Consider the following 26,615-nt stretch of genomic DNA (forward strand, 5'->3'; position numbering starts at 1 on the left):
GATACAAAAAAGCAGCCTTGTTACATTATTGCATGGCGTGAAAATATGTATTTACTTCTTACTGACATATCCCTTTATAGGTAGACAATGTATACATTTCCTAGATTTGACTAAACACCTGCAGACGAATACTTGTTGAACTAGGGTTGAACACTTCGGGCATGTCAGGGTTGCACAGGTGTTCAATTTGCTTTGAAGTATTCTCATAAGGAAAGGAATCACGATTCTTCTGAAATATTGAGCCAACATGGCTGATCTCGTAGCGCAGTTGCAGGCATCGCCGACTCTCTCCCTCCGGTGAAAAAGCGCATGAAATAGGAGAAAAGGAGGTGTGTTAGCGCATGCGCAGACGGTGCTCGTCGCTTAGTTATGCCTTTTTTTGAGCAGTCGAGTTTACGTCACGGGCTCGTCCACAGTCCTGGAGCTTGAGATTCACCATCCACTCATGCAACCACAAGCAAAGGGAGACATTGGTGCTCCGAGGGGAAAATACGCTTTTACTTTTTAATTTTTCTTTTTAGTTTGGCACGGAATGAGCTGAACGGATCCGGAGGCTGCTACAGTGCGTTTGGACGTCTCCAGTGGCATGGTGTGCTGAAACAGAGACCCCAGCAAGCACTGAGACAGAGGTTACCCTGTGTATCATGTTTGAATGCCGATAATCAATTAGAAATATATATGACTGTGCTACTGCATTACCTATAGCCTCGCCGGGCTGTAGCCACTCTCCTTTTACTGCTGAAGCCCGTCTGAAGCGGACACCGTGCTGAGGGTGCAGCTCAACGGACAATCGCACCCGGACCATTGGAGGGGTTCGGATGAGGTGGTTGCTCGGGCTTTTAGGTTTTAGAAATCCAGCCAACTTTTCCTCTATTCCTTTCCAACAGCAGTGCCGCCGAGCATTGCTCAGGAGATGGCGATGAGGTTGTTCTACTTGGGATGTATACTCTGCTTGGAGATCATATCTCCTAACGGTGCAACCGTAGGTAAGAAAGCCTGTTGTGTTATCTTGCATTGTGATACTCGTGAAAGCATGACCACTTTTGCTCCCCCTGCAAAGCATCTGTGCACAGGCCTATGTTCACCAGAGTTGGAGCCAACACAGCAGATAGGTTTGGCTTCACAAATAACTGTGCACACAACGGTCTTCTCAGAGGAAGAGATAGATATTTGGGAAAACCTTTAATCAAACCGCACAAATAAGCAGCGTGTTGATTTGCTTAAAACCAGTCTGCGTTTTTTTTTAGCAGTCTGAGCAGACCGAATGGGCCTGTCTGCAAGGATGGCAGATAGTGAGGTTGCTCAATGTTATAATACCCAGCAGGTAAAAGGCAACACTTGCATGAACGATCTATCTCCACAAAACGACATATTGTCTGATTGACTGCGACAAAATGGCTATATCCCCTCTCATTTTTTTTTCAACAAAAACACAATCCGCATGTGTGTCTGTATGGCTACAGCTGATAGCTACAATTCAAACGTGCTGTTGTTTCAAGGGGAAAATAAAAAGCAGCAGGCTTTCCTATAAAAACCTGTGGGAGCCGTCGGTCAGATCAGCTTTCATGTTTGTTTTCAGTTCCTCCTCGCGCATGAAAACAACAGTTGTGTCTGCTCCGAAAGGTGTAATATTAATGGCGCGGCTTGTCCCGACGTGTAGCGGCAGAGCTGCTGGGAATCACAACTCAGTGACAGCCAGGTACGGTGTGCTAGTGAAATGAATAGTGATCCTGTTACGTCCCGGGAGCTCCTTAATACTCCCGAATCCCTGATGGTAATAATGAGATATTAAAGGCACCATTGCTTCTGTGACAATGCAGTGCAGACCCGTTGAACTAACTGCCTGCTATTTCTTTCTTGAGCACTTGAATGGAAATCTAGAGGTACAACATAGCACATGTGATATTCTACAGATATATCCATAGGTAATATTTAATGTTGCACCTGCATACATAGTATTATGAAATAGGTTTATCCAGAAGGCACATGCTACAATCAGAATGTATCTTTTTCTGGAGTCCATTGTGACTCATCCATAATATTTTGTGAGTTTAAAATACTAAAGTCATGCACTAGTAGCGATGTCCTCTGTCCCCTCCAGCACAGTCCTGACAGCTGTGATTATGAAAAAACATTTGTAATATCAATGTGACAGTTAATTTCCCTCTTTTAGCCCATGTTTACTTTCATGCCTAAATCAAAAGCAACACATTATAACCTAGATGTTGCCACTGAAGCTAAAGTTAATGCTGCCAATGTCTTTACAAAAATAGCTCCTGCCCCTCTCTGTGTTGGGAGATCTTATGTAAGTTTCATTAGATTTTGATGGAGCCTGTTCAAAGTAAAAGCCATGGCTGATTTTACAAGCCCCTCCTACCTCCTCCATCAGTATGTAACATCTGGACACAGGGAGACCATTAATCCAACTTAGATGTGACTGCAAGGGGGGACACCAGCTGAAGTGCTGGGGGTGAGGGCGGGTGAAGCGAAATAAACTTTCAAGAATCAGTCTTGGATGCTCCCTTAAACTGACACTTAGTTACATCACAGGGAGTCAGAGATGGAATGATATAATGTGTGTTACATCATTAGTAACAGTTGATTTATCATCATTCCATTGCAGCGGTGTTAAACCAAAAGGGTAGAGGTGGTGTGAGTGAGTAGTTAAAGCCCTAAGGCCAGCCACTTGGACTGGATGTGTCTGGATCTCCACTGGGCCACGGCATACATTTATGAATTCAAAGATATTATTGAGAGGAAGGTCAGAAGGTTATAGTTATCAGTTTATCATTAGACCAACTTCCTTTGTTTATTATTGATATTTTATGTTGATTTAGAGTTTATTTTTAGGCACTTCATATTTTTTGGACTCACAAAATCCAGTCGAATGTTTATGGGTCCTGATTATATCGGGGAATTAAACATGAACACAATATGGAACTGGTGATTGCTTTCAATGTAGGATTGTTGACATTTAGAATGCAACCAACGATTAATCTACAGTTCCTTTTTGCAGTAAAATCAATACATGTTTAGACCCCTAAATGTGTTAAAACGTGCTAAACGCACCATGCACCCCCACAAATTCCCAAACCAATTTGTCCAGCCAATTGTCCAAAAGCGAAAGATAATCTATTTCCCATGAAACTAGGACAAAGAAAAGCTTACAATTCTCTTGAAAATTGAGATTTTGCTTGAATGATGAATCAATAAATCGGCACCAATTTTGGTTATCGATGAATTGTCATTGTATTTACATTTTAAAGTAAAAGTAGCGTTCCAGCTCCTCAATACAGAGGATTCACTTCTAATCTTTAGTGTATGTGGTGTTTGTTTTGGTTACCAGATTGTCATTGGGGTGCAAAATGGTCTTTTGTTAAATTAAATCCTCCTCATTGACTTATAGTTTGGAATTATACCATCAAGATGTACTTGAAACTACAGAGCTTACATATAGGGTCTTTATAACCTTAAGCAGAAGAACCCTGTTGGTAAAAAGTGTAAACGTAGGTCAGAGGCTAAAGAGGTTGAATTCCTGAGGAGCCTACACTCTCTTTGCCTGACCTTTTTAATAGGAGCTGGCTTTACCTTTTCCTCTGAACTATCACTGGAAACATCTGCTGGAAAAATGCAACATCCCCGATACAAATTCAACAGCTAATGGAACTTGGATTGCTCTCTTCAGCTCTTCCAAGTGGAGGTCACTGGGGAGTGGTTATTGTAACTATGTACACCTAAGGCTGTCTGTTGATGTACTCTTATCGTGTGACATCGATAATCCCCATTATGTTTTTCTGGCATTAAGAATGTTGTTGCAGAGAAACATAGAAAAGAACGAAGTATGTGGATTGAAATACAGCCAACGTGTTGAGCACATTCTTTAGCTTCGGAATGAGATTTAATGTAAAGCTTGTGTGCATGTGTTTTTCATTTTGGTTTTAACCTAGTGAAAGTATTTGTGAAATGATAATAGTAGACACCAATGGGATTCTGTACCCTAGCTGCAGAAAAGATCCCCTTTTTATCCGTCTTCTTCCTGCGCTGCATTGCAATCATCTGTTGGCAGAAGGTAAAATCAGATTAACATAAATATCCTCAGTGTTGTTGCCCACATATTGAAGGCGTGAGACCACAGATGAAAGAGTTTGTTGATTGTGAATAGCAGGGGTGTTCTGTAATTGGTGTTTTCCGCTAGCTACATCACTGTTTACCCGGTTTTGCTCCTAAGACCCAAAAAAAGAAGCGGATCAGCCTCTTTAACAAAATGAGGAGTGTGGGTGTGTGTAAATGCAGAAAGATTAAATGGGTTATTGATGGTGATGTAATCAGGCCTTTCCTTTCCGTTCCTGTCATTAATATGACGATGCCTACTTGAAATTAGTACATCTTCTCTGACATGACCGGTATTACCATAACACATCTTTACATTGCACCACATTGCATCATAAAGAGAGTAAACAGAGTTGTTCAAATGTTGCAAAGAGGTGCAACATTTGCCTGACACAGCTGCGGGAATACTGGCGTTGTGATTTCCGTTTACTTTGACATCATTAATTGTGAACTTCTCACCTGTTCTTGACACAGTTCCTTAATTCTGTGTATTGTTTCAGTTGGCTTTACCAGGTCACACTCATGTACGGCTCAGATGTTGTGGATGCCACTGACTCCGTGTTGTTTGGGACATCGAGTTGATCACTGGTCAGAGGGAGAATCTAATATGGAGATAAGATTCCGATTTCATGGACTGCTGCTATGTGTCAAAGCTGTTTACTTTTACTTTGATCAAAGTATCAGCAATTAAACAAACATTTATCCTATCATTGTTGACGTAAAGATAAGGACACATTGATACGTTGGCGGTTGGTCCAATTTGTTTATCTCATTCAACTGAATTGTTGTCTGAAGTGTCTTGTAAAGACAAATGACACTCCCTCAAAATAGTGATATAAACTTTTCGGAAAAGTTTGGGCTTGACATCATTTAAGACAACACAATTGTGTTTCATGATGTCATAATTTCTTCTCAATAAATTTCTATTAATAGAGGGTAAATAATCACAATTAAATGACTGCCATGTCATATTTAAAGGCTGTTTCTAATCTTTTGAGTTTATATTTCATGCACTTCCTTGTTTTCTTCTGTTATCACCTTTAAACTATTCTGCGTGTGACTGGGAAGTTAGATATACTCTGTGGTTCTTAACAATACTATCAAGATTAAAGGGTGTGTGTAGTCTTTGACGTTAAATGTGCTTGCCAAGATCCAAAGCTTCTTTGCAAAAGTACAGTAACTACTGAAAGTAGGAAAATCATACTTTGCAAGAGTTAAATCACTCATGCTGGCATTTTTCAAGGCCTAAGATAAGGAAAATACATATGCAGATCTCACTGCTGAACAAAAAAGGTCTTCTCTTAAGACAACCCCTTATTGTATTGTTTACAAGTCACTAGCCATTATTGAGCCAGGAACATTCATCCATCCTGTCTCCTTTAGACCGAATCCAATGAGGTACTCATGGAGATTGACTTTCATTAAATCACCCAAACATTTCAGCCTTCAGCTGAGTTAAATCCTTATTTAATAACGTACTGTATTTCTACCTTATTCCTGTAGCCTTGGATTTTGTATTCTTGGTAGCTTTCAAATACATGATAGTCATGATTTACAGTCATCTCGGTTGCTGTGAATGCCTCAATGTATGTGATCCTGCCTTCATATATCGTGGCTCACATAGCTGAATCTGGTTTTACTTGAACTCTTATGATGTGCAGAGACAATAGCCCTGGTGTGGAAGAATTCTCTTTATAGCACCATGATGCCTATTTGCATTTATCTTTATGTCCATCAATCACAGTAACTCAGTGCATGTCTTTTTACTGCGTTGCCTTTAACTGCTCTGGCCTGTGACGTCCTGCGGATCCTCACCCGGTTACCTCTGAGGTCAAAGTTGCACCCTTTTGTTGTGTGATGACAAAAAAACAAGGCTTTTAGGCACAAGAGGAAGTATTAACTCAAACGTAGACTTCTCCTTTTTATGCATATTCAACCTCTTTGAAAATAGTTATGGTGGATTAGTACTTAAATAGCCCACGGACATTGGATGTGCATTGTGGGCTGGTTAAAGTGCTCCAGTGCTTTTCATGGGCTTGGTGTGTCACAAAGCTAAGTGGTTCTTTCCACTGGATGGGCACTGCACAATGTGGAAATTGAAAAAAAACATCCAATGGCCAGGACAGTGGCAATGGATGGACTTTACATTATTTTTATCACAAGTTTGGGCTGAAAAATAGTCTGTGAATAATTAATAGACCACAGAATATAAAATGTTGACATTCCTGTACCCTCATTCTCTTCCCTGTGGTCATTGTTTGGTTTTAATTGTTATATATAATGCATCGATTCCTGCTTTGAAATCCTGTTAAACTGAGCGCAGAGTAATAACTTCAAACTTAACTTCAGGGGTCGAATTACATACTTTAGTTCGTTCCTCTTTTCACTCCTTGAAACACTCGGGAAGAGCTGAGTTCTACAATAGAGGACCAGGAGGGGTAGAAGCGTGGGATGATGAGAAACAGTCCTGGGTTTATTTTAACATTCTCCTATTGCTTCACTGTACCCAGTGCCATGTATTTACTCATCCATTCGAGTCATGACATATTCCCGTTAGTACTGTTAGCTTTTAACAACATTTAACAAAATCCATCCACTTCTGCTCATCCAAGAAATAATCCAAAGGGTTGGTTGACTACTAGGATGTGCTCAAAAAGTATACATAGCAAATAGTTTGGTGCACACAGACTCATTGGTGAAGAATGTTTTACGTAATGTGAAGCATGAAGTCAGTCTCGCAGCAAAGAGAAACGAGCACAAAGTAAACTTTCCCCTGAATTCACAAGCTGTTTTGTCGAGCAGCAAGAGCTTTAAATCCTGCTGCTCGTCTGTAACAGATTGTCTTCTTCAGGAAAAGCTACACACATGAAATCAATTAGAAGGTGATGGAATGTGCTGCATGGATCTGGAGTTGATTTGTAGAGCAGGGATGGCTATATTGAGAGAGACGGATCGGAGCGGGGGGGGGGGGAGTGGGTCAGTGTTGTGTCCCAGCTGGTGACGGTGTCTGGAGGCCTCCATCACTTGGCGTTGAATTGGTGATTTACTCGTCCTTCCCATCATGTTCCACCCCACAGAGTTCAGCATTTGTAAATGTTTTTTTTGGATTTCAAAAGCAAGACAACACTTTGAATTGTTCTTGCCATTAAAAAAGCCATTAAAGTTATTTTTCTTTTTACTAGCCACTCAGGCTGGAAGTTTCTATAAGAGCCGGGCTCTGTGTACGTTTATGCATTTGCTCATTCACTCTTGTCTAATGTTTTTTGCCATGCACAGTGCTGAAGGGCAATTCAGTGTGCACTGTTTAGACAGCGCAGAGCTCCAGTGGCCCTGCATAAGGAAATACAGTGTGTGCTCCATTCAACTAGCAGTATGCTGAAAATCAAAACCAAGTCAGCCAACTGGAAACTGGGAATCCACATACTAGGAAGCAACTCTATAGGATTTAAAGCTCAGTATTAAAGCATGTGTCCGGTTAGTATTTCAGTGACAGTATGACTTTAAGTCGTTTTATTTTCTCTTACACCGACATGCATAGTCCATGTTCATTGGTTGTACCACCTAATTCTGGGACACCCCTTATGTTTCTCCAAATAAGAGTCTGAAAACGTTTGTAAAAACTTGAACACATGTTGTATTTGGGTGTAGAGAACCAGATGTTTAGTAGAAACCCTAATCCCGTGACTAATATTTTTTTTCTGCTTTACTTCTAGTATAGCGTTCAGTTATTCTTGGGTTTAGATTTGCCAAAAGGACTGTCTCTGCTTTTATATTGTAATTCCATTGCCGTATCACTCTCCTTTAAAAATATGTACTTTAACACTTAGCGTGCAACGTATTGAAACTACATTACAGTGACAGAGTCTAGCATTTTGTTTTTGTGTTGAAGACAGCTGTTTCATGTTTTTGAACCAGCCGAATAAAGTATTTTGGTACATTTTATGTAGGACTTATGCAGAGTAATGATGTGAAATTCAAAACTCTTGAAGGTTTTAACTAAGTCTGCAAAAGTTAGTTTTCTCATTTCTTCTCTAATTTAATTAATGTTATGCCCTATCAGAAACCCAGAGTTAGAAACCTTATGTTAAAGTGTGTATAAGATATCTAAGTTGGCCATAAGCAACATAATGTGATATTATTACTTATTGTTTTGAACATGTGATAAACATTTCTGCTGTTTATGGATAGAAGAGTTGAACACTGTGAGATTTCCTACCATGTTAGTCACAGCAGGGTGATCAAGTTGCATTCAGCTGTGGCAGGAAATGCTTTAGTTGGAAAGGCATTATCAGGAGGAGACTCTTGGAGGCGAACACTCTGGGCTTATAGATCAAGTTCTGAACGCAGGAAGTGGAGTATGCACCTTGATTAAATGGGTTTGGTGTTTGCTGTTGGGCCTATCCAAGTCTACTAAATAAAGACCTTCTTCATTCCCCTTTGTAGGTAAAACCTGACTGAAATGCTTTACTTCCCAGCATGATTCGGACCCTCCGAAAATTGTTAGCATTTGGCAGGAACTTTGGAAAAAAACACGACTTTGCATACTGAATTAACAATTCACATCTCTGTTTGAGATATTTCAGTGGGCTTTGAAAGAGGACTGCTGAGGGGGAAGGCTGCCAGTCTTTCCCCCAGCCTCTAACCGCTCCCCTGCCACAACCTCCAATTAGGCCCAGAGGTTCTCCCCTTTGCGGTCTGTTCATGCTGGTGTGTAAAGGGATGATAAAATTAGAACCCACAATGTTTTATTTCCAGTTTTATGCACTCATAGGGAACAACAAGCTCAGCCCAGCTGCTTCAGACGGGGGACCAGAGGGATGTAGAGAATGTCTTCACATAGCAGTCTGCCGGAGGTTTCAATACTTTCACTCATTGAGGCTCACGGCTCAGTCAGTGTGGCCGTTTGTTTAGTAGTTGTTTAGTCTGATTTAAATGGCAACATATAAGCGCAGGCAACTTCAGTGCAACTACCGCCATACGGAGTGTGACAGGACATTGGTAGTCTGAAAGGAAGCTACATTAACATGTTGGCCTCAGGCCATGGCTAGCCTCTATCTCATTCCTTCACTGATGGGTCGGGTGTGTGCATGTCGTCTGAACTTTGTCCGTCACCAGTCTATTATTTTACAGCTCTGTCTCACTCTGATCTGTAATATTATAACCTTTCACATTCTTATGATATTTGATACAGAATCTGTATTATTTATAGCCTCCCATGGCTGAGTTTAAACCTTATTCTCCTGTAAGCCTCCTCTGCCATTGTGTGAATCGAAGAACATAGCGAACGCTCTGCATTTTAAAAGCCGGCGCTCTCTCTTTTTCTAAATCTCCTCAAATAATAGGGTGTTGTTCACATATGGAAAGCTGTGATCTGATACATACAACCCGTAAGCTCCTGTATTGTATTTACAAAAACATGACACTCAGAAGACTCAGCGTTTAGTGCTTGCACATTCACTGCGCTGTCAAGTGAAAAGAGACCAGGGTCTAAACCCCTTAGTCTGACAGTCCAAAGGAACGTGATTGCAATGATACACTAGCCTCATGCTCTCTTGTGATTTCAGTCACATCCCAGCACCCTTGTGGTGCACCCCAACCCCACCACTCACCCCACACCTCTCTGCCTGCCAAGTATGTAGGGAGGCAAGTCATCCAGGGTGAGAGAGGGCTCAGTCCCTGCAGAGAATCCCAATGAGACCTTGGGTCTGTCTCTCCCAGAGCATTACTGCACTACAGTACAGTAGCAGCAACCTCCTGCCTCAAATGGCCTTTGTGGTCAATTTTTTTATTGTTGGTTTTAACCACTTGCATAACGGGAAGAATTTCACTTGTGTGTATATATGGCAATCTATTTCCATTCTTCCTTAGACTTGCATACATTTTACCATGACATCTCAACTAACTATTTCCATTTTTTTTGTATTCAGGTTATTTCTTACAGAAATAAAGGTAAATAATAAAATATGATTAGTTCTTCAGATTGCTAAGAGTGACCGGGACAACCGTTTTGAAGATTTAAATGTGTGGTGAGAAAATTGTATTAGGGGTTGAGCCATACATCTCAGAGACAGCTGTCTAAACCTGGGGAAATAAAAGTAATATCCTGGGCCAGACACAACAAGAGTGAGACAAATGTGTTTTGAGGGCATTTCTAAGTTGCATATTTAAATAAGTTACTAATTCAGTGTTGACAGACTGAATCAACACCATGGAGGTAGAGCTCCATTGGACGAGTGTTTTTGTGAGTGCGGCTGAGTTAAAGCATGTGTCAGACTGCTGATGGGTCTGGAGCGTTGCTGTGGTGCTGTTAGCCTGTGGTACACCTCAACAATCTGTGCTGACTTACTGCCCAGGACTACCACGCTGTGCTCTTTCCCATGGGTCAGGCGCTGATTGAATGCCCAGTTATGTCTCTGCTCTGACACATGAAAGAGCCTCTGTGGTAAAAGTTGAAAAACACCATAGGAGTAATAAAAAAAAAAAAGCGGAAAGAAATTAGATGTTCGTAAGAAGAGAGGAAACAACAAACAAACCCAAGAACTAAAAGGCCCCACTGTTAGCTGTAAACTTGTAGAGGAGATTTATTTTCCTGAATAGAGTGCGCCTGTGGGACTGTTGATACAAAAACATCGTTGTAAACTTGGGCTGACCCTTGCATGTTACTTTGCCTGGCTCAGCTAAGATCTATGCTGCTTGAAGCTGGAAATGTCCTATGAAAATAACAGTTGAACAATGCCTGAAATCGCATTTCTCTCTAAATTGACTTTGTATTACAAAGCCTTTCAAGACACGGTTGACTTTTTGTGGCTATAAATTAACTTTCAACTCCTTTTTTTCCGCCCCCAAAGTTGATGACCCGCCGAAGACCTGCAGCCCTAAGCAGTTTGTATGTAAAGACCAGGTGACCTGTATCTCCAAAGGCTGGCGCTGCGATGGGGAGAAAGACTGTCCAGATGGCTCAGACGAATCCCCAGATATCTGTAAGTATTCCAACATACGTACTTCTAAAACTGTCGCTCAGCAGACTTGTGTCCTCAGCTCTCCTGTTCTCTGCTCGACCTTGGTTCAGGGCACTGGGGACTAGTTTTACTTAGCCTTCTTTTCATGAGATAGCCAAATAGCAATTTACCCATTGTAAAAAAATGTCATTATCACCATCGCCGCTCATGAAGTTATATAACATCAAATTCATTACCTCTAAATGGCCTTCAAGAGACAACAGCACAATGTTCAGACAGTTTAATTTGGGCTTGAATAAGAGGGTGGGCTTAGCTGTAGCAGGGACACAGACTCGCAGTGTGTGCTCTGGCTGCTCTGCTGAATTATAGCTCTAATTATGTGGCCGTGTTTAGTCTGAATGTTCATGGATGTGTCTGCTCTTGTCTGGACTCTTATGGGATCTGTGGAGACCCTAAGTGTCCCAGCGACTCACATCTGTCATACTCTCCATCCTGCAAACCCATCCATAAACTCTCCCCGGTAAAAGCCTTCTCTCTGAGTTAATGTCGGCGCTAATGGTGATTTTACTGTCTGCATCTGCCACACCTTGCATCTGTCAGGGTTCTCATAACAGTCTGGCATGCAGAGACAAGCAGCTGACACCCAGCATTAAGGGACTTGTTATTCTGGGTGAAAAAGCAAATACGTATTAACACAAAGGATTAGGGATTTATTAAACGGCTACAGGTGGCTTGATCTATCATTTTCTGATTCAGAGCTTCACACAATACACAAAGGTGAAGCTGAACTGAAAAGTTATCTACCATCTGTCACTTCTATATTGATTTACACAGATAAGAATGTACTGCTAACAACAGCTATCAAATACATTGCTATCAAATGTTTGGGAAATGATTGTAGTGAACAACACAGAACATGATTGTGACCCACATAATTCAATCAAGCAAGCTGTGGCTATTTAATTGTTGCCCTTTCTTCTACTAAGCAATTGAACCGAGTGCATTTCCCATAGTACTTGTGTGATTTAGTGACACAGACAATGATGTGATTCATCTTCTGCATGGAGAGCGATGTTTCACCAGAACATCAAGATATGTTCTGGTCAATTACCCGCTTCCCATTGGCTCTACCCTGCCTGTCACTTTACCTTTAGCCAAGGCACTATTTATGTGAGTTTCCATAGCAGTCATATTAAATATCTCTTACTGCAATGAATGCACTTTTGTGTTTGCAGTGTAACAAGCACAGTCCAAATGCTCCTCTTAGTTTCACAATGATAGCTATCCATACTGTATATTATCCTGTCGTTTATTTGATCCATCCATTACATGTGAGCCATGTTTGGAAAGGACTGCTGCAGATGAAGCTACAGAGTGAGCCTGCACCGATGGAAATGGGAGAGTTTGGAGGAGTATGTCTCCTTGTTATTTAAAATACTGCTCTGACTCAGAGGAATGCAATAATGTTTTACTTTTTATCCTGTTTTTTCCATTCACGGGTTGAAACAGTTTGCAGATCATTAGTCCAGTTTTTCCAAACGAGGGAGCACCATAAGAGGCAATCGGACTGCCCTCAAAGGAGCTGGTATGGAAATGGTAGATATAAGTAAAGGACACATTGGTTCATCCGAGAGGACTGCCATCTGGATACACTGGGGAACTTTTGTGTTGTGTGTATTTTGTATTAAAAGCTGTCTTTTTATCAGACACAGTTTACAAAAGCATTCAAACTTTCTCTTCCAATCATAGTGATAGTCTGAGAAAACCGGAAGATTCCCAGCTCTCTTGACTTTTGTTCCAACATGCCCCCTGACCACAGTCTAGTGTGTGTGTGTTAATGTTGATGGGAATAAGAGTGGTGCATGCTACTATAATTACGGCATTATCTCCAGTTCAAGTTAATTACTAACTACAGGCCTTCTTTACAAACAGTACTCTCTGAGATTCCGAAAGGCAACAACATTTTCCTCTTTTTTTTTGCGACATCTTTCCATTCTTCCCCTCTTCCTCCTGTGGCAGCTTGGCTGTGCGCCGGTCTTGGTGTGGGATTTTGTTTCCTAAATTGATCACTATGTCATTTCAATAGGGCACTTGTGAAACGGGAAATAGGAATCTCCCTGTATTATTCCACTCATCCTCAAGTGTCGTGATGAATGTAGCTAATTTGGCTGAAGCGCTGGTTTCGTTTCTGGTAAATACCACCTGTTTTATTTTACGATGATCAAGAATTGCCGTCAGAGTGGTGGCTGCTGTAAACGTGTGCCTCTGTCTGGTGTGCATCTTTGATCTTCACCTCTCTGGTACCCATGCTGGAAGAAAGTGCACTCAGTATCGTACTGTCTGGAGGTCTAATTGCCTGTCGTTTCCAAACCATTCATCTGGGCTGTAATTATGTTGAAATGCTAAAGACAGACTTCTGCCACAGTAGTGAGGTTGTAACGTTGCATCACATGAGGCGTTGACATCCAGAGGTTGAGATGGCACCTAGGGTCAATGTTAATATCCTATAGCCTGCTTGTTTATAGAAGGGATACTGAAGCAGAGTCAGGGGAACGTATGTGTATAGATGTACGTTTTTGCAAATGGATCTGCATGACTCGTAAAATGACAGATGGGGTCTGGGCAGGTTGCCAACTGTTGGGCCGTCAAAGCCTTCAGACCCCCGGTGTGCACCTCCCTCTTATGGCCCCTAGTACACTCTCAGATAGCCATCATCAGTCTGCCTGTACAGGCCCCTGTCTGCAGGTGGGACCCTGTCATCCTCTCCCAGGGACTGCACTGACTCCCCCTCACTGCAGGGCTTCAATTGGTTTCAGACATTTCACCTCAATTACATACAGGCTTAAGGCTCAGGAAGTGGTTGACACATGCCCTTAAGGCAGGAGTATATGTGTCTCAGCGATGGTGCTCGATGCAGGACTGCTGCTTTTAATGCTTCAATAGGTAGTTGTGGGAGGTTGTAAAACGGTTATCGTTTGTCTAAGATAAAGTAACGAGGTGGGTTGTTCAATATGTCAGTGTATGGCTTTTCCTGCAGATTTTGAGCAGACGGTGTTCAAAAGTCCACACTGATGAGCCATTGTGGATTAGGGTTTCTTGATTGTGCATTCTGTTAGTGTCCCAGTGGGTTTTTACGTTGCACTGATCTCCGAAGCATTTTCTTTTTGGAATCCATAAAAGACACAACTATGCTTTTCTTATTTCCAGCTCTATATTTCTCGGCTTGAGTATGGAGAGTAATGTTTAGGAGGTAATTTAACAACAATACTAGGATAAAGGTTTTTCAAATAGTCCAACTATTATGTGAAATATTTGATTACACCAAATCAGAATAAGGGTATATTGGCATTAAAGTTTGTAAGTTGAACAAACATAGCTTTTTTATTTTCTAACCATTCCAGTGACAGTTTTTTTTATACTAGACTTAAAAGTGCTGTGTCACAACTTTCATTTCATTTCAAAGCTCTGTTGGAGCAGTTGATGTTCAAAACACTGACTCCCTGTCTGTTTCCCAAGTCTGTATGCAATTATGATTCTTGCCTGAACCACATTCATTGTGGTTGAGCCAGCGAATGGGAACAGATGTTTAAGTAAGCCATAGCATGTAAGCACTTTCTCCATCATGAAAAGTGCTTGCCATGGAGGAATCCCTTTCATCATCAAAAAACCTTGTGCAACAATTGTCTGCGCCTAATTGTCTGCGCCTAATTCTCTGTTAGACGTTTTAGCCCCTGACTTAGCACGAACATGTCCGCAGGAAGACTTCCAAGCAGGGGGTGAAATGCATCTCAATCATGGAAATACACTGCCTTTCTGTCACCGCAAAGTGCTTTCCACTTTCATTCAAGGTGAGTAAATGAGCTGCTCAAAGTAGTTAACACTTGCAAATGACAACCCCCCCCCCCCCCCTACTTGATCTGTCAAACTGTCATTTAAGTCCAAGTATTACCCACATGTACCCATGGACACATTTATTAGTTTACCTCGTTGATTCTTGAAAGTAATTCTGAGGGGATATTCTGTGGAATGCAGTTTCATAATGAATTTGAGGGACCCTTGGCTCAAGAGGCTGAAAGTATTTAATGTAACAATACCTAAATGTTGTTTCTCAAACACAGATGTGCAATTTCATTTCAATCTTCCAGTAGACACGTGATTTGATTTCATGGACAATTTGAACTAACACACTGGAAACTCTTTCAAAGACTTTGTCTGATGTAATGGCACGATACTGTGGTGAAAGTAGCCCCCCCACACACATCCATACCCTGACCCTTGGCCCACACTGTGGTCCATGCCAGTGGATGCCATGGCCCGGGGCCCGAGCTGGTAGGGAGGTCTGATGGGAAGATTGAGTTATCATCTCAGTGCAGCTGCTTGAGGCACCGTGGGCCACACAACGAGGTTATCTGCCCATCTCTTGCCTCTAAACCCCCTCTGGAATCTCGCCAGCCTGGTCCTTTGTCCGGCCCATCTGACAGTTATGCCTCAGCAGCATCTCCAAGACGACAGGGAACAGCCGGCTGCTGAGGTAGTGGGATGGGATGGAGCAATGGGTAGAAGGGAGGATCCTACAGTAAAAGCTTTTGTTAAGGAGAAAAGATCTGATTAGCTCTCAGGCTAAGGAGGAATATGGAAATGTCTTTTGTTAAGCTTTGATCCATTTGCTGTAGAAACAGACTTAAAAAGTAAATGTGTGGAAGGGAGGGAGTCTTCTAGTCAGTTTTGTAGCTTTTCTTGCAGGGGGCACCATGCAGGGAGAGTCTGTAGCGGCAGTGGTTGACACACTGCTTCCACAGAGGAAGGAGCAAAGCCCTGTAAATCCCTCTGGTCTGTGGCCCTGAGCCTCCTCAGCTTCACGGGCCTATCAGCAGGCAGAGAACACAGGGCTTTCTCACGCCACACAGGCACCACTTGGCTCTCTCCGCTGTCTCCTCCACGCCCCGTGTCTTTCTCTCCCTCATTCTTTCTTTCCTGTGTCCCACTGTCTTCCTCTCTGCCTGTCAAAGTAGGCGGGGAAGCTAGACTCAAATCCTCTCTGTTCCCTGTTCCTCATATCTCGTCTCCAGTCTTTCCTCTGGTGTAATTGCCTCACAGCTTTCCACCCTGGTTGCAGATGTTTTTTTGGCTAGCTGTGTCTTTGTATGTTACTTTAAAGAAATGTTCTGGGGTGCATTTTACACGGTGACAGTTTACTCTTTTGCAACACATTTAACAGGCCTGCTTGACATGTTTTAACAAGTAGCTACACAGATTTATTAGATTTATATTAATGTTTTACTGGAAGGATTTGGATTTTCAATCTTACTCCACCCAAGTTTTATCTTTGTATTGTTAAACACCCCTGTAGGCTTAAAAAGGTGTCTGTTAAAACGTTTGTAAAAAAACATACACGTGGATATAGCCAGATCAAATTAGTGTCAGTTGATTACCATTTATGGGAAGACACGCTGATATTCAACCTTTAGGACTACGGTAAGATAACATCATCTTCTATTAGTTCTACAGAGGGGAAATATGCAGAGTTACAGTAGGAAAGGGGATCGTTTTTAAAACAAACATTATCAAAACAGAAGAGAATATTAATCAGAATATAATAAGCAGACCGACTGAAGAGTTGAATGACCATCATTGGACATAGTAAATAAGCATGTTTCAGATTCTCTCACTCTGTGCCATAGCCATGTGCTTATTGTGCATGCTGCTGTGAAGTGTGATTCCAGAGAGGGGAGAGTTAGCCAGTGGGCCGGCCTGCCTGTCACCCTGCACAACATATTCATTCGAGCTGACAGCAGACTTTATGGGAGTCAGTCAGGGGCTGGCATGGACCCCGAAGAGCACGAAGAAAAGACGGCTTTTATGCTAAGGACAAAAGATCGACAGGGGATCCAAATGTAAGGTCATTGCATAACTACGGGAACTGAGGGATGGGGGATGGTGGGGTCCAGAGGTTGAGGTGTTGGAGGGAAACTCACATACGGAGAGACCTTCTTCCATGTCACAACCCCCATGCCCAGCCAGGCAAGATAGTGGAAATCAGAGCTAAAAACAAGGGACGATTAAACTCTGTGGGGGGATTATTTGAAGGTGACACGGGAAGTGATGAATTACTTAAATCTACACTCTTCTCGGGGGGAATGTGTAATATTGTCTTTGCACAAAGTCATATTTCACTCTTAAGAGTTCTGCATTATGACTCATTGTTGATGTTTTAATCATGACGAATCCCAGCGCTCATTGCTTTAATGTGTGTGTCTCATATCGGGCTAAGAGAGTGAGATCACACGGCAGATAAGAGAAAGATTTTTATAAATAAGATCCCTGAGGACACAGTGATGATATGCTAATATCGCTGTTAGCTGATCACACAGTTTAGTGCGATAATGTAATTATCTTCACTCTGCTGGCGTCTAATAGGTGTGAGGGATGTCATTTCCCCTCCGTCTCTTGTTCTGTTATCCACTGCACGACCAGGGTGCTTCCATTGTTCTCACTTGCAGTGCATTGTCTCTGAGATTGCCAAACTCACTGAAACTTCTCTGCAATTCTAGTGAAGTGGCATTTTGGATATTGCTCTGTATTAATTATACTCATTTGCACCTTTAGCAATTTCTATAGCCTCTGCTAATGATACTTTAGGGCAAATCATGCCTATATTAATAGACATAGCAATCCAGATAGTCTATATCCCTTTTCATCTAGTCAATCCTTAGTGCCCAGTGAAATATCCATGTTTTGAAATGATTAGTTTCACATGTATTTACTTGTGGCCTACTGCTTACTGAGAAAAGGATTCAGGAAGATATCTGCAAATATGGCCCTGAACAGATGCAGATGATAATTATTTATAATGTTATCTATGTTTTATAGCACAGAGAGATTAGTTTTATGAAGATTGTATCCGAGCAGTTGTACTGTAGTTTTTAGTTTGAGGTGAGAGCGAGGAGGCACTTTTGACTCAAGGCAAGGCACAAGTATGAACAACTTTATCAAGATGAGTACACTATAAAATACATTTCATTTTGAAAATGTTTGTGTTTGAATATAAATAGATCTGTCAGCCTGTTTAAAAATGAAGAACACAAGTCTTTGGTTTTGGCTTTGCAATGACAGGCAACATAAATAAGTGTAGAAATGTTAGTTATAAGGTTTACTTTGCATTTAAGTTCTCCTTTTAAGTGTTACATTTATTTTTTCCAATGTGATCAACATAACAATGCAAAGAAAAGCTGTGCTGGTAAGTGCATAACTCGCCACAAAGGAATGTGAATAGAAAGCTGGACCCTCTAATGCAAGTTTAGGGTTAAGATGAAGTTTCTCTGATGACTATAAACACAGTGTGCTGATTTCCCAGACAGGGTATAAATACAAAATGTTTAAAGATCTGAACTTTGTATTAGTTTACTTCCTTACCAAAGCGTATGAAAAAGTTAAACAAAAGAACCACCTGCTGTAGTTGTTATTGTGACAGACAGGGACAAATATTTCATTATATAAACACAATTTATCTTTCAGATCAAAAAAAGGCACGGCAGGCTTGATGAATTGCTTTACACGTTGTTGCTTCACTGACGCACTGAATACATATCCAGTTTGACTATGAAAGCTGCCAAAACCTTCATGAGATCACACTGGGAGTAACATAGACACATAGACAGAAACTAATGAAACAAGCAGAGGAGCATACTTGCATGATGACCAGTGAGGAGAAACGGCTTTAAATTCAGATCGGCCAATGCTGCTTCCTGCGATCAGTGATCTTCCCAAAATATAAACACTCAAATGAGATAGTTGACGACTGTGTCACAAAGATTAGTGAATGCTATGGAGTACTATGTTGTCAATAATATAAAAAAAGGACAGAAGAAGTTTGTTCCCGTCAGATTTGTGTAGTAATGCTTGGTTTCCACTGACAACAGATGACGCAGGAAATGACTACTGCCAGTACGAGGAGAGGTTATTGTAATACACTGCCAACAACTTCCCAAAGTGGAGCAGGCAGTACAGGGTTCATCTCCATTGTCCTTCCTGCAAAGTTATTTAATCCTCCATATTGTTCTTTCTATGTAGTTGACTGCTGCTGAACTCTATTCAGCTCCTGCCAAGGTATTACTGTGTTGTGGAACTCAAACAATTCCTTCCGTCTGTTTTGCATCGCTGGCAGTTAAACATATTCTGCTGCTGCCTGGTGAGTAAAAAGGTAGAAGTGTGTGTGATGGAAAGCAGAGTTATTGTTTTGTCAGTGTTTGTTGGCAGCAGTGTGTGCGCAACTGGTGTCAGTTAATTAGTTTGTCCGTCGGTCAGCTCAATCCGTGACACATCATGTTTTGTCAAATATGCTAACATGCATATAGTTGCAAAGACAGACCCGACCCGATCCATGCAATGGGGGGCCGTAAGATGACTTTCTGTCTTTTTATATTCAGAGCAAATGGTTTACATATGACAAATCCTAGGCAGTTGTTCCATTTCCAGTGTGCAGTGAGTTAATTCTGGTGGCTGCAGTTTATGTCGAAAGCCCTGGGTTGGCAGTTTATTGAATGTAAATCAGGCTGGCTTAGAGGCTGAGGTTGTTGGGGGGCTGCTAATATACTCGCACCCCCCCAGATGGGAGAGCTCTCTCTCTCCCTCCCTAAGCCAGATGTATTTTAAAGCTAATTCTCTGTTGGAATATGCCACATTCTCCACAGAGGCTGCTGTGGTGGGATCATTATGCTAGCTCTTGTCACTTTAAGATGCTTGTTTTAACTGAGTTACATTTTATGATCTGTGTGGTTACTAATCTTTTGGATGGAGAGAGAGGACTTGGAAGGAATGCTTGTGGTTTCTTCAGGGAATGCCGACATGCATGCAGATGTTCTCCCTCATAAGTCTTTATGCACATCCACACTTCAATACATGTGATTGCATGTCTTGTATGAATACGAGAGATTTATTTGAACTTTCTTTCAAGAGCTTCTAACTTCCCATAAGTCATACTGGATATGCATGACACAAAGAACTTACATACTGAATGTCAAGTCAATCATATTTTTGTAACTTACAGTACAACTCCCTCTAGTCTCACTTCAGAACTCATAAAACCCAAACGCACAAGGCAGAAATAAGGGTCCAATGATTTGCATTTTAGCTGCTTAATATTCAGACACAAAAACAATGAAGTTCACCGCCTTCACGGGAAACGATCTGTGGAGTTCTGCGGGTTGTGTGCGGTTCTGGGAAAGGCTGCAGCCAGAGCAGCTAACATGTTTCAGTTGCCTCCTTCAGAATCTGAGTATGTCAGATTCCGCAGAACTCTACGGATCGTTTCCTATGAAGGCGGTGAACTTCATTTTTTTTCTTCTAGTGTTTTTCTAAAATGGGTCAGCAGATGTTAGAGAGAGAAAGGAAAAGAGTTGGAGGAGGAGGAGGAGGAAGAAGAAGAACAAGAAGAAGAAAGACAGCCAAAACAAACAGTTTGCTCTGCAGTGTGGGTTGAGAGGAGTGATCGAGAGAGGAGTGGGAGAGAATGAAGGAGAGAGACTGTATGTAGATCGGTAAAGAAAACATCTTTGCTTTCTCTGGGCCAGAGGAGATCATGTTCTGTCCTCCCCTCCACACCCCCCTTTACTGTACATTGAATATATTGCTGAGTGTTTACTTTTGTAATATGTTCCTTCGGTATCTTCAAAATGATTGCATTTGCACACCATATTTGCACAGTATATGGAGTAACTGCATGTGCACATGTTACATGCAAATAATATTTGACCTCGCATGAAGGGAATATCTAATGTGCTAAAAAATTATATCCAACATAACCCCTTATCTGCCTTACCTGCTGTGGTTTTATGTGTCAGTGTGGATTTAACCAGTACAATGTCGGTCCACCCTGGCAACACTTGATTGACGAGTGAAAATTAAGGTTTAAAGGCTGTAGAGAAGATGTGCTTTTGTTATTCACTCTTCTATGTTGATTGATGATGGTGCCTTTGTCACAACGGGAAAGAAATGAATTGAACAATGTGAATGTGAACCGCAAAGGGAGCCAGTTCAAGAACCATTTGGTGATGTCCTCTTCTGTTTGATCCAGGCTGTGTTTTGATGTGTGTCTTATCTCTGTGTATTTATTCTTTTGCACTCAGGTCAAAACAGTTTTAGATCTCAAACAGACTTCCTGATCAAGTTACAGATATAATAATAATAGAATAGATGTTTTCTTCTTTTTCGAATGACCTATAACTTTCCAGGTGGGATGAAATCAAACTAGAGCCACAGCTAGGGATTCAACCTAGCCCATAGCCATAGTCCAAACAACTCTAATATCAGCATGTATAGGCTGTAGGTTTATCAAACCAAATACAAATGCTGTTAAATGCTTGATATTTTTAATTTAAAGGTGGATTTATCCACTTCACGCAAGTCATTTGTTGCATTTTGGTTTTCTATATGTTGCTTTGTACTGCTGTGTATCCTTACATGTTTATCTTTTTTTCTCCAGGCTCTCACAACAGGGTGAGCCAGTGTCCTGTCAATGAACACGGTTGCCTCGACCCAGATGTGTGTATCCATATGAGCAAACTGTGCGATGGAGTCCCCGAGTGCCCTGACGGCTGGGACGAGGGCCCTCACTGTAGAGGTAATTAACACACATGCATACACACTCATCTACTTACTCCCATGTTCTGCAAAACCAACTCGGAAGAGATTGTATGATCTTTGTTATGATTAAAACATGCTAGCATCTACTTGTCTTCCCATCCAGAACCATACTCTCTGTCCAATCATCTCCTGTATAAGGCTCTTTAATGAGCTGTTCTGCTCTTGCTTCTGCTGCAATCACAATGGAATTTCTCTTTCTGGGGGGAAAAAGTCATTAATTTATCAATCAGCTCAACTATGAGGCTTTTCCCCCAATCCCTGTGGGAATGATGAGCATGCAGCTGGAGAAGAATCCCATCAAATCCTCTACTATTAATTAGAGTCGATTTAAAGAATGTGTGATGGTACATATTGGGTCCATAGTGTCGGTCTTTGTTGCAGCAGACAAAGGAACAACACCGGCTTCCTACAGAGGATGGCTTCTGTATTCAGTAAGGCAGTCCTTAGATACAGCTGTCTGAAGCTCTGTCTGTTTATAGCTGCAATAACTCATGTTGAGATACATACTTTTATCTTTTACTCTTTGTTGTGCACGCCTGTTCATCTGTCTCTCAATTCTACTTGTTGTAGTAAGAACACACTGAGATATTCACTATCAAAATCCCTTAGCTAGAATATGAAATCACTTGTTCAAATATTTACAATCAAATTTCCATGAACCAAAGTCCGAGAAGGGTTGGTTCTTAAACAATGTCTGTAATCTTGGATCACCTTATCTCTTCTGCCAATGTTTTAATGATAACCAACCCTTCTGTTGTCTATACCAGTGTGGTACATTTGAAGAATTATAAATAGTTTAGGTAAGGTAGGTGTCTTTAAAAAAATGTTTTGTCATTTTTTAAAGTTGTATTTCTCTTATTTCTTGCAATGCGGTATCTCTAAATGGTGTTCTTCCTGTACACAGTTCGACAATAGAGTTTTTAGATTCAAATGTTTAGTGCATTAGTCAGAGGCTTTTATATGTTGCTCTTGGCGAAGAGCAGGATCATTGTTGGGCTGATGAAGTGGACAGTTGTACAGAGTGGGTGAGAGTGTTGGTATCCCACACATTGGTCATCACTGCAAGACAAGCCTTTACACAACACAGTGATGATGTCATCCAATCACAACATGCACTGCCTGTCCCTGAGGACATACGTCCAGCTGTCCTCGGTCGTGAGCTTATAATGCATGCATATACTCACACAAACTCACATTCCTGCAAATACACACCCAAACACACCAGCAGTGTGTCCAGTACTTTGGGCATAGCTGTTTCTGAGCTCCCCTCTTTTTGGGGAAAGGCCTGGCCTTTCACAAGCATCCTTGTGTTTGCTTGTACAAACTGCCAGGTTGTGCAAAGTATACCTGGGCGCTGATGTCTGAAAGCACACTTTGTCGCTTGGTGTGTCCAAGTTATTCTGCCAAAGTTGTTGACAGGAGTGGTTAGAAAGGGGAGTGTAGCAATGCTAGGCAGGAATTGTATCACGCTGAAATCCTTTTTCTCAGCATTTTTGTTGTGGGAGACAATTTTTCTGATAGATTGGCTTGATTATGTAAAGCACAGCACTTGATCTGACATTTGATTTGAGTTGTTTGACTCTTTTCCAAAGCCATTTCAACAATCCAGTACATGAATAATATTCATATGCAGTCTTTGAAAATGAAAATGTTTTTGAAGCTTTTTTACTTACCAGTGAGAAACTATGCAATATTATTAGGTAGGTACGCTACTGAGCAGGGTTTAGATATCAGAACAATAGCTGGCCGCAGAATAGCCAGGGTTACTGCACTTACTCTAGCTGAGGGCAGCGTTGGCTACCAGATTTTTTTTTTTTACCCTTTTTTGATTGCAAAAGAAAGAGGCATAAAGTCATAGTGAGGGATTGGCCCTTCCTCAGGAGCACCTTAAAGACACATGATGAGCATGTTTTTCTACTTGCTTTAGTGATCCAAACCTAAATCATGCCTTTTTAGCTTGTTTTACTTTCGTTGCCATCCTTTGGTTAAAGCACAAAGTATAGTTTCAGGCCTATACTTAAATGCCTTTTTTAAATTTTGTATAAAGTCAGTGTAGCCAATTGGCAGTTATCTTGTTTTTCTGTCATATGGGTGAAAGTTGAGTCTTCATTGATCTGTAAGTCTGCATTTGTCCTTTCTGTCATCTTGCGGGTGATGGGGCCTCTGTTGGGGGGGCAAGGCCTTAGACCTGCCTCCCTCTGAAGTGACTGATTGATAGGGAAGAAGAAATGGGGTCATGGCACTTCTCTTGAGGCTTTTTTCTTTTTTCTCGCCGTCTCAAAGGGCTCCCTGATTATTGTAGTGGCCTGATGCCTTTGTTTATGCATGCAGAGGGCTTTCATTGTCCTTCATGTCCCACTAACTTTGGAAGGAGGACCAGTCATAGGCTACTTAAAGTTGCCTGTAGTAAGACCACATTTTCTTCTTCAGTCATGAGTGGGTCTTAACCTAAAGGAGTTTATTGGCTGCAGTTAGAGTTGTCTCTTGTGACTAGGCCTGTTTTATTGCCAGTCTTTTCCCATCACTGGATTTAGAAACACTAAAGTGTTGTGAAACTGTCAAATATTTATTTGACTCTAAATGGGCTGCAGATTGAAGAAAGCCTGAGTATTGATTTTCTCAGGAAAGTTAAACTGTGTTTAGGAATGTTTTGTGACACATTGTGTACTTTGTGTGTCTGTGTGTGCGTTTCAGTATTTGAACTGGGGCTGCATGCTGCCACTGTTTGGGACTACGATAGCCGTTGTTTGTTAATTACACAAGCCACGGCCTTTCTCATGTTTGCAGATGGTTACTTTGCCCTCATTGACTATGCAGCTCCATGCAACTGCCAATATATACACTTTCAGGTCCGTCCACACCTGGATATACACATTATTATACATTTTTAAGTCTGGTTTTCATTCTCAAATGTCCTCACTGTTAATACACCACATTTACAACCAACCTCTGTGTGGTGGAATGCCCCAAATAATCACAAAGCAGAGTCACAGAATGCAATTGCCTGACTGTGTTTAACTTAGCATGGCTTTTTATTTTACTTATTTTATTTGATATGTATTCTCAAAGTGTTAGTGAAAGATAAGTTTGTCCACATTCTTCATACTGTTATATGCAGTGCTAGAATACATATGAATTAAGTAAAAGTGATACATATCCATACAAAATGTACATAAATATGTACAAACCATTTTATTTAAGAAGTAGAAATAATTTGATAAGGCCATGTCACCATAGGCTCCTGTCAGCTGCAGGTAGAGGACAGGGGCATGCATGGACTTGTTTCCAGACGGTGAGAGCACAAAGGTAACGGAGGAATGTGCTTGGAATTGCCTCCCTTTAAATGTCACACACTTGAGTAGCCTGTTTATAAAGTGAGTGTTCCCTTGAATTTAAGCTTTCAGTTAAGGCCTCTGGACACAGTAAATGGAGGCTTTATATTTTTATTTTACAGTTTGTGTTCCTCAGGCCAGTTGATGGATAGATCAGCTGATATTTTAAAGACTTAAGTTTATGAAATAATTCAGTCATTACAGTTTGTCAGTCTTAGTCAGACCCTGCGTCAACTTGTTGCACCCTTCCTTGTCAGCTTTCATATATTTCCTCATGGACTGGCTGTGGACACCATCCAAAAGCTTAATATCGACGTTACCTCTCTTTGTTTTCTTTCTCTCCTTGTCTGTAATATTGTGTTGCTGTTCACGCTAATCTCCAAACATAGGACCACTAGTTCCAGACATATTTGGTATCATGTCATATCAGATGTCATTTCTTCTCAAACTAAAACTTTCAATTTTTTCATCAGCAAGTTATTGGTGTCTGTTTAATTGTGCACACACATGTAAGATGTCTTCTGATTAAACCTGCCTTCCTTCAAGCATCGTTACACTCTCACTGCCTGCTTCCCTTTCAAGAGCTATAGATGAGTGAAATTGAGGGTTTCCATCCATGCAGTAACGGGATCAATGGCTTTGGCCTGCTTGTTTAGGACTGAAGGCATGCAGTGTGTCACTGTGCGATTTGTTGGCTTCCTTCATTAACCCCTGGTCAAACGTCTGACACGCTGCTGTTGCTTGTTTGCTTGGAGCTGGAACTTTCTCATCAGTCTATATCCTTAAGCCCTTTCCTCCTCTGTTTGCCCCGCCTCCCTCTTCTCCCCCCCACCCTGTTTCTCTCCATTCTTCTTCTATGTTCTCTTCACATTGTCTGTCCTCCCTTCTCTCCTCTGCTCTTCCTTTTTGTATCACAACTGAAAAGCTCTCAGAATTAGAACAAGTATTTTCTTCCCAGTCTCTGAAAGGAAATTATGAAAAAAAGGTTTTATAATGACTTAAAGTGGATAACAGTTTAAGATAACTAACACTAATAATTGGTAAATTATAAGTTGATTAAACTGTATTTATATCACTTGTTATGTAAATGAGAAATACAACTTTTACTAATTATTAATAATGCATTAATTGGTGAGGTTTGAAGAGTTTATTGTTTGACACATTATAACTTATTGTATATTAAGTCCTTAAGTTACTAATTACCAAAACATTTGAAAAAAAAAAACACAAACTCAAATACTATATTAAAAACAAAAAAATATTTATAAATGCACAAATTAGAAATGATATAATATAAATATTTTATATTCAGTATATGTTTTAGAAATGGATAGATGTTATGTATTTTAGCCCTCTAGTTGCCTGAAGTCTCTCCAGTGTGAGGCTCAGTGAATGTATTCGATGTGGACCACAGGGTTTGCTGGGGGACTATTCCTTTCAGTGGGGCCACAACAAAAGGGGCATTGTGGCCCAGAGTGCCACAGGCTTTAAATAAGAAGGGTCCTTCACTGATGCTATCTTCGCTCTTTACACCTATAATATCACCAGCTACTGTAAGCAATACTGTGCCCAT

At 41.1% G+C, this 26,615-nt stretch overlaps 1 protein-coding gene across 2 annotated transcripts in view; it reads left to right on the forward strand.

Moving 5' to 3' along the window:
* Positions 1-395: 395 nt before the first annotated feature.
* The window catches only part of LOC117449353 (low-density lipoprotein receptor-related protein 1-like), an 89,243-nt gene continuing 63,023 nt past the window's right edge, over positions 396-26,615 (forward strand). For both annotated transcript variants that reach the window (XM_034086984.2, XM_034086986.2), the window contains exons 1-3: positions 396-986; positions 10,959-11,090; positions 21,550-21,687. In XM_034086984.2, coding sequence (XP_033942875.1) covers positions 914-986; positions 10,959-11,090; positions 21,550-21,687 — 343 coding nt within the window. In that variant the 5' untranslated portion in view covers positions 396-913. The remainder of the gene's footprint in view (positions 987-10,958; positions 11,091-21,549; positions 21,688-26,615) is intronic.

The sequence above is a fragment of the Pseudochaenichthys georgianus genome, chromosome 7, assembly GCF_902827115.2.
Source record: "Pseudochaenichthys georgianus chromosome 7, fPseGeo1.2, whole genome shotgun sequence".
NCBI classification, from domain to species: Eukaryota; Metazoa; Chordata; class Actinopteri; order Perciformes; family Channichthyidae; genus Pseudochaenichthys; species Pseudochaenichthys georgianus.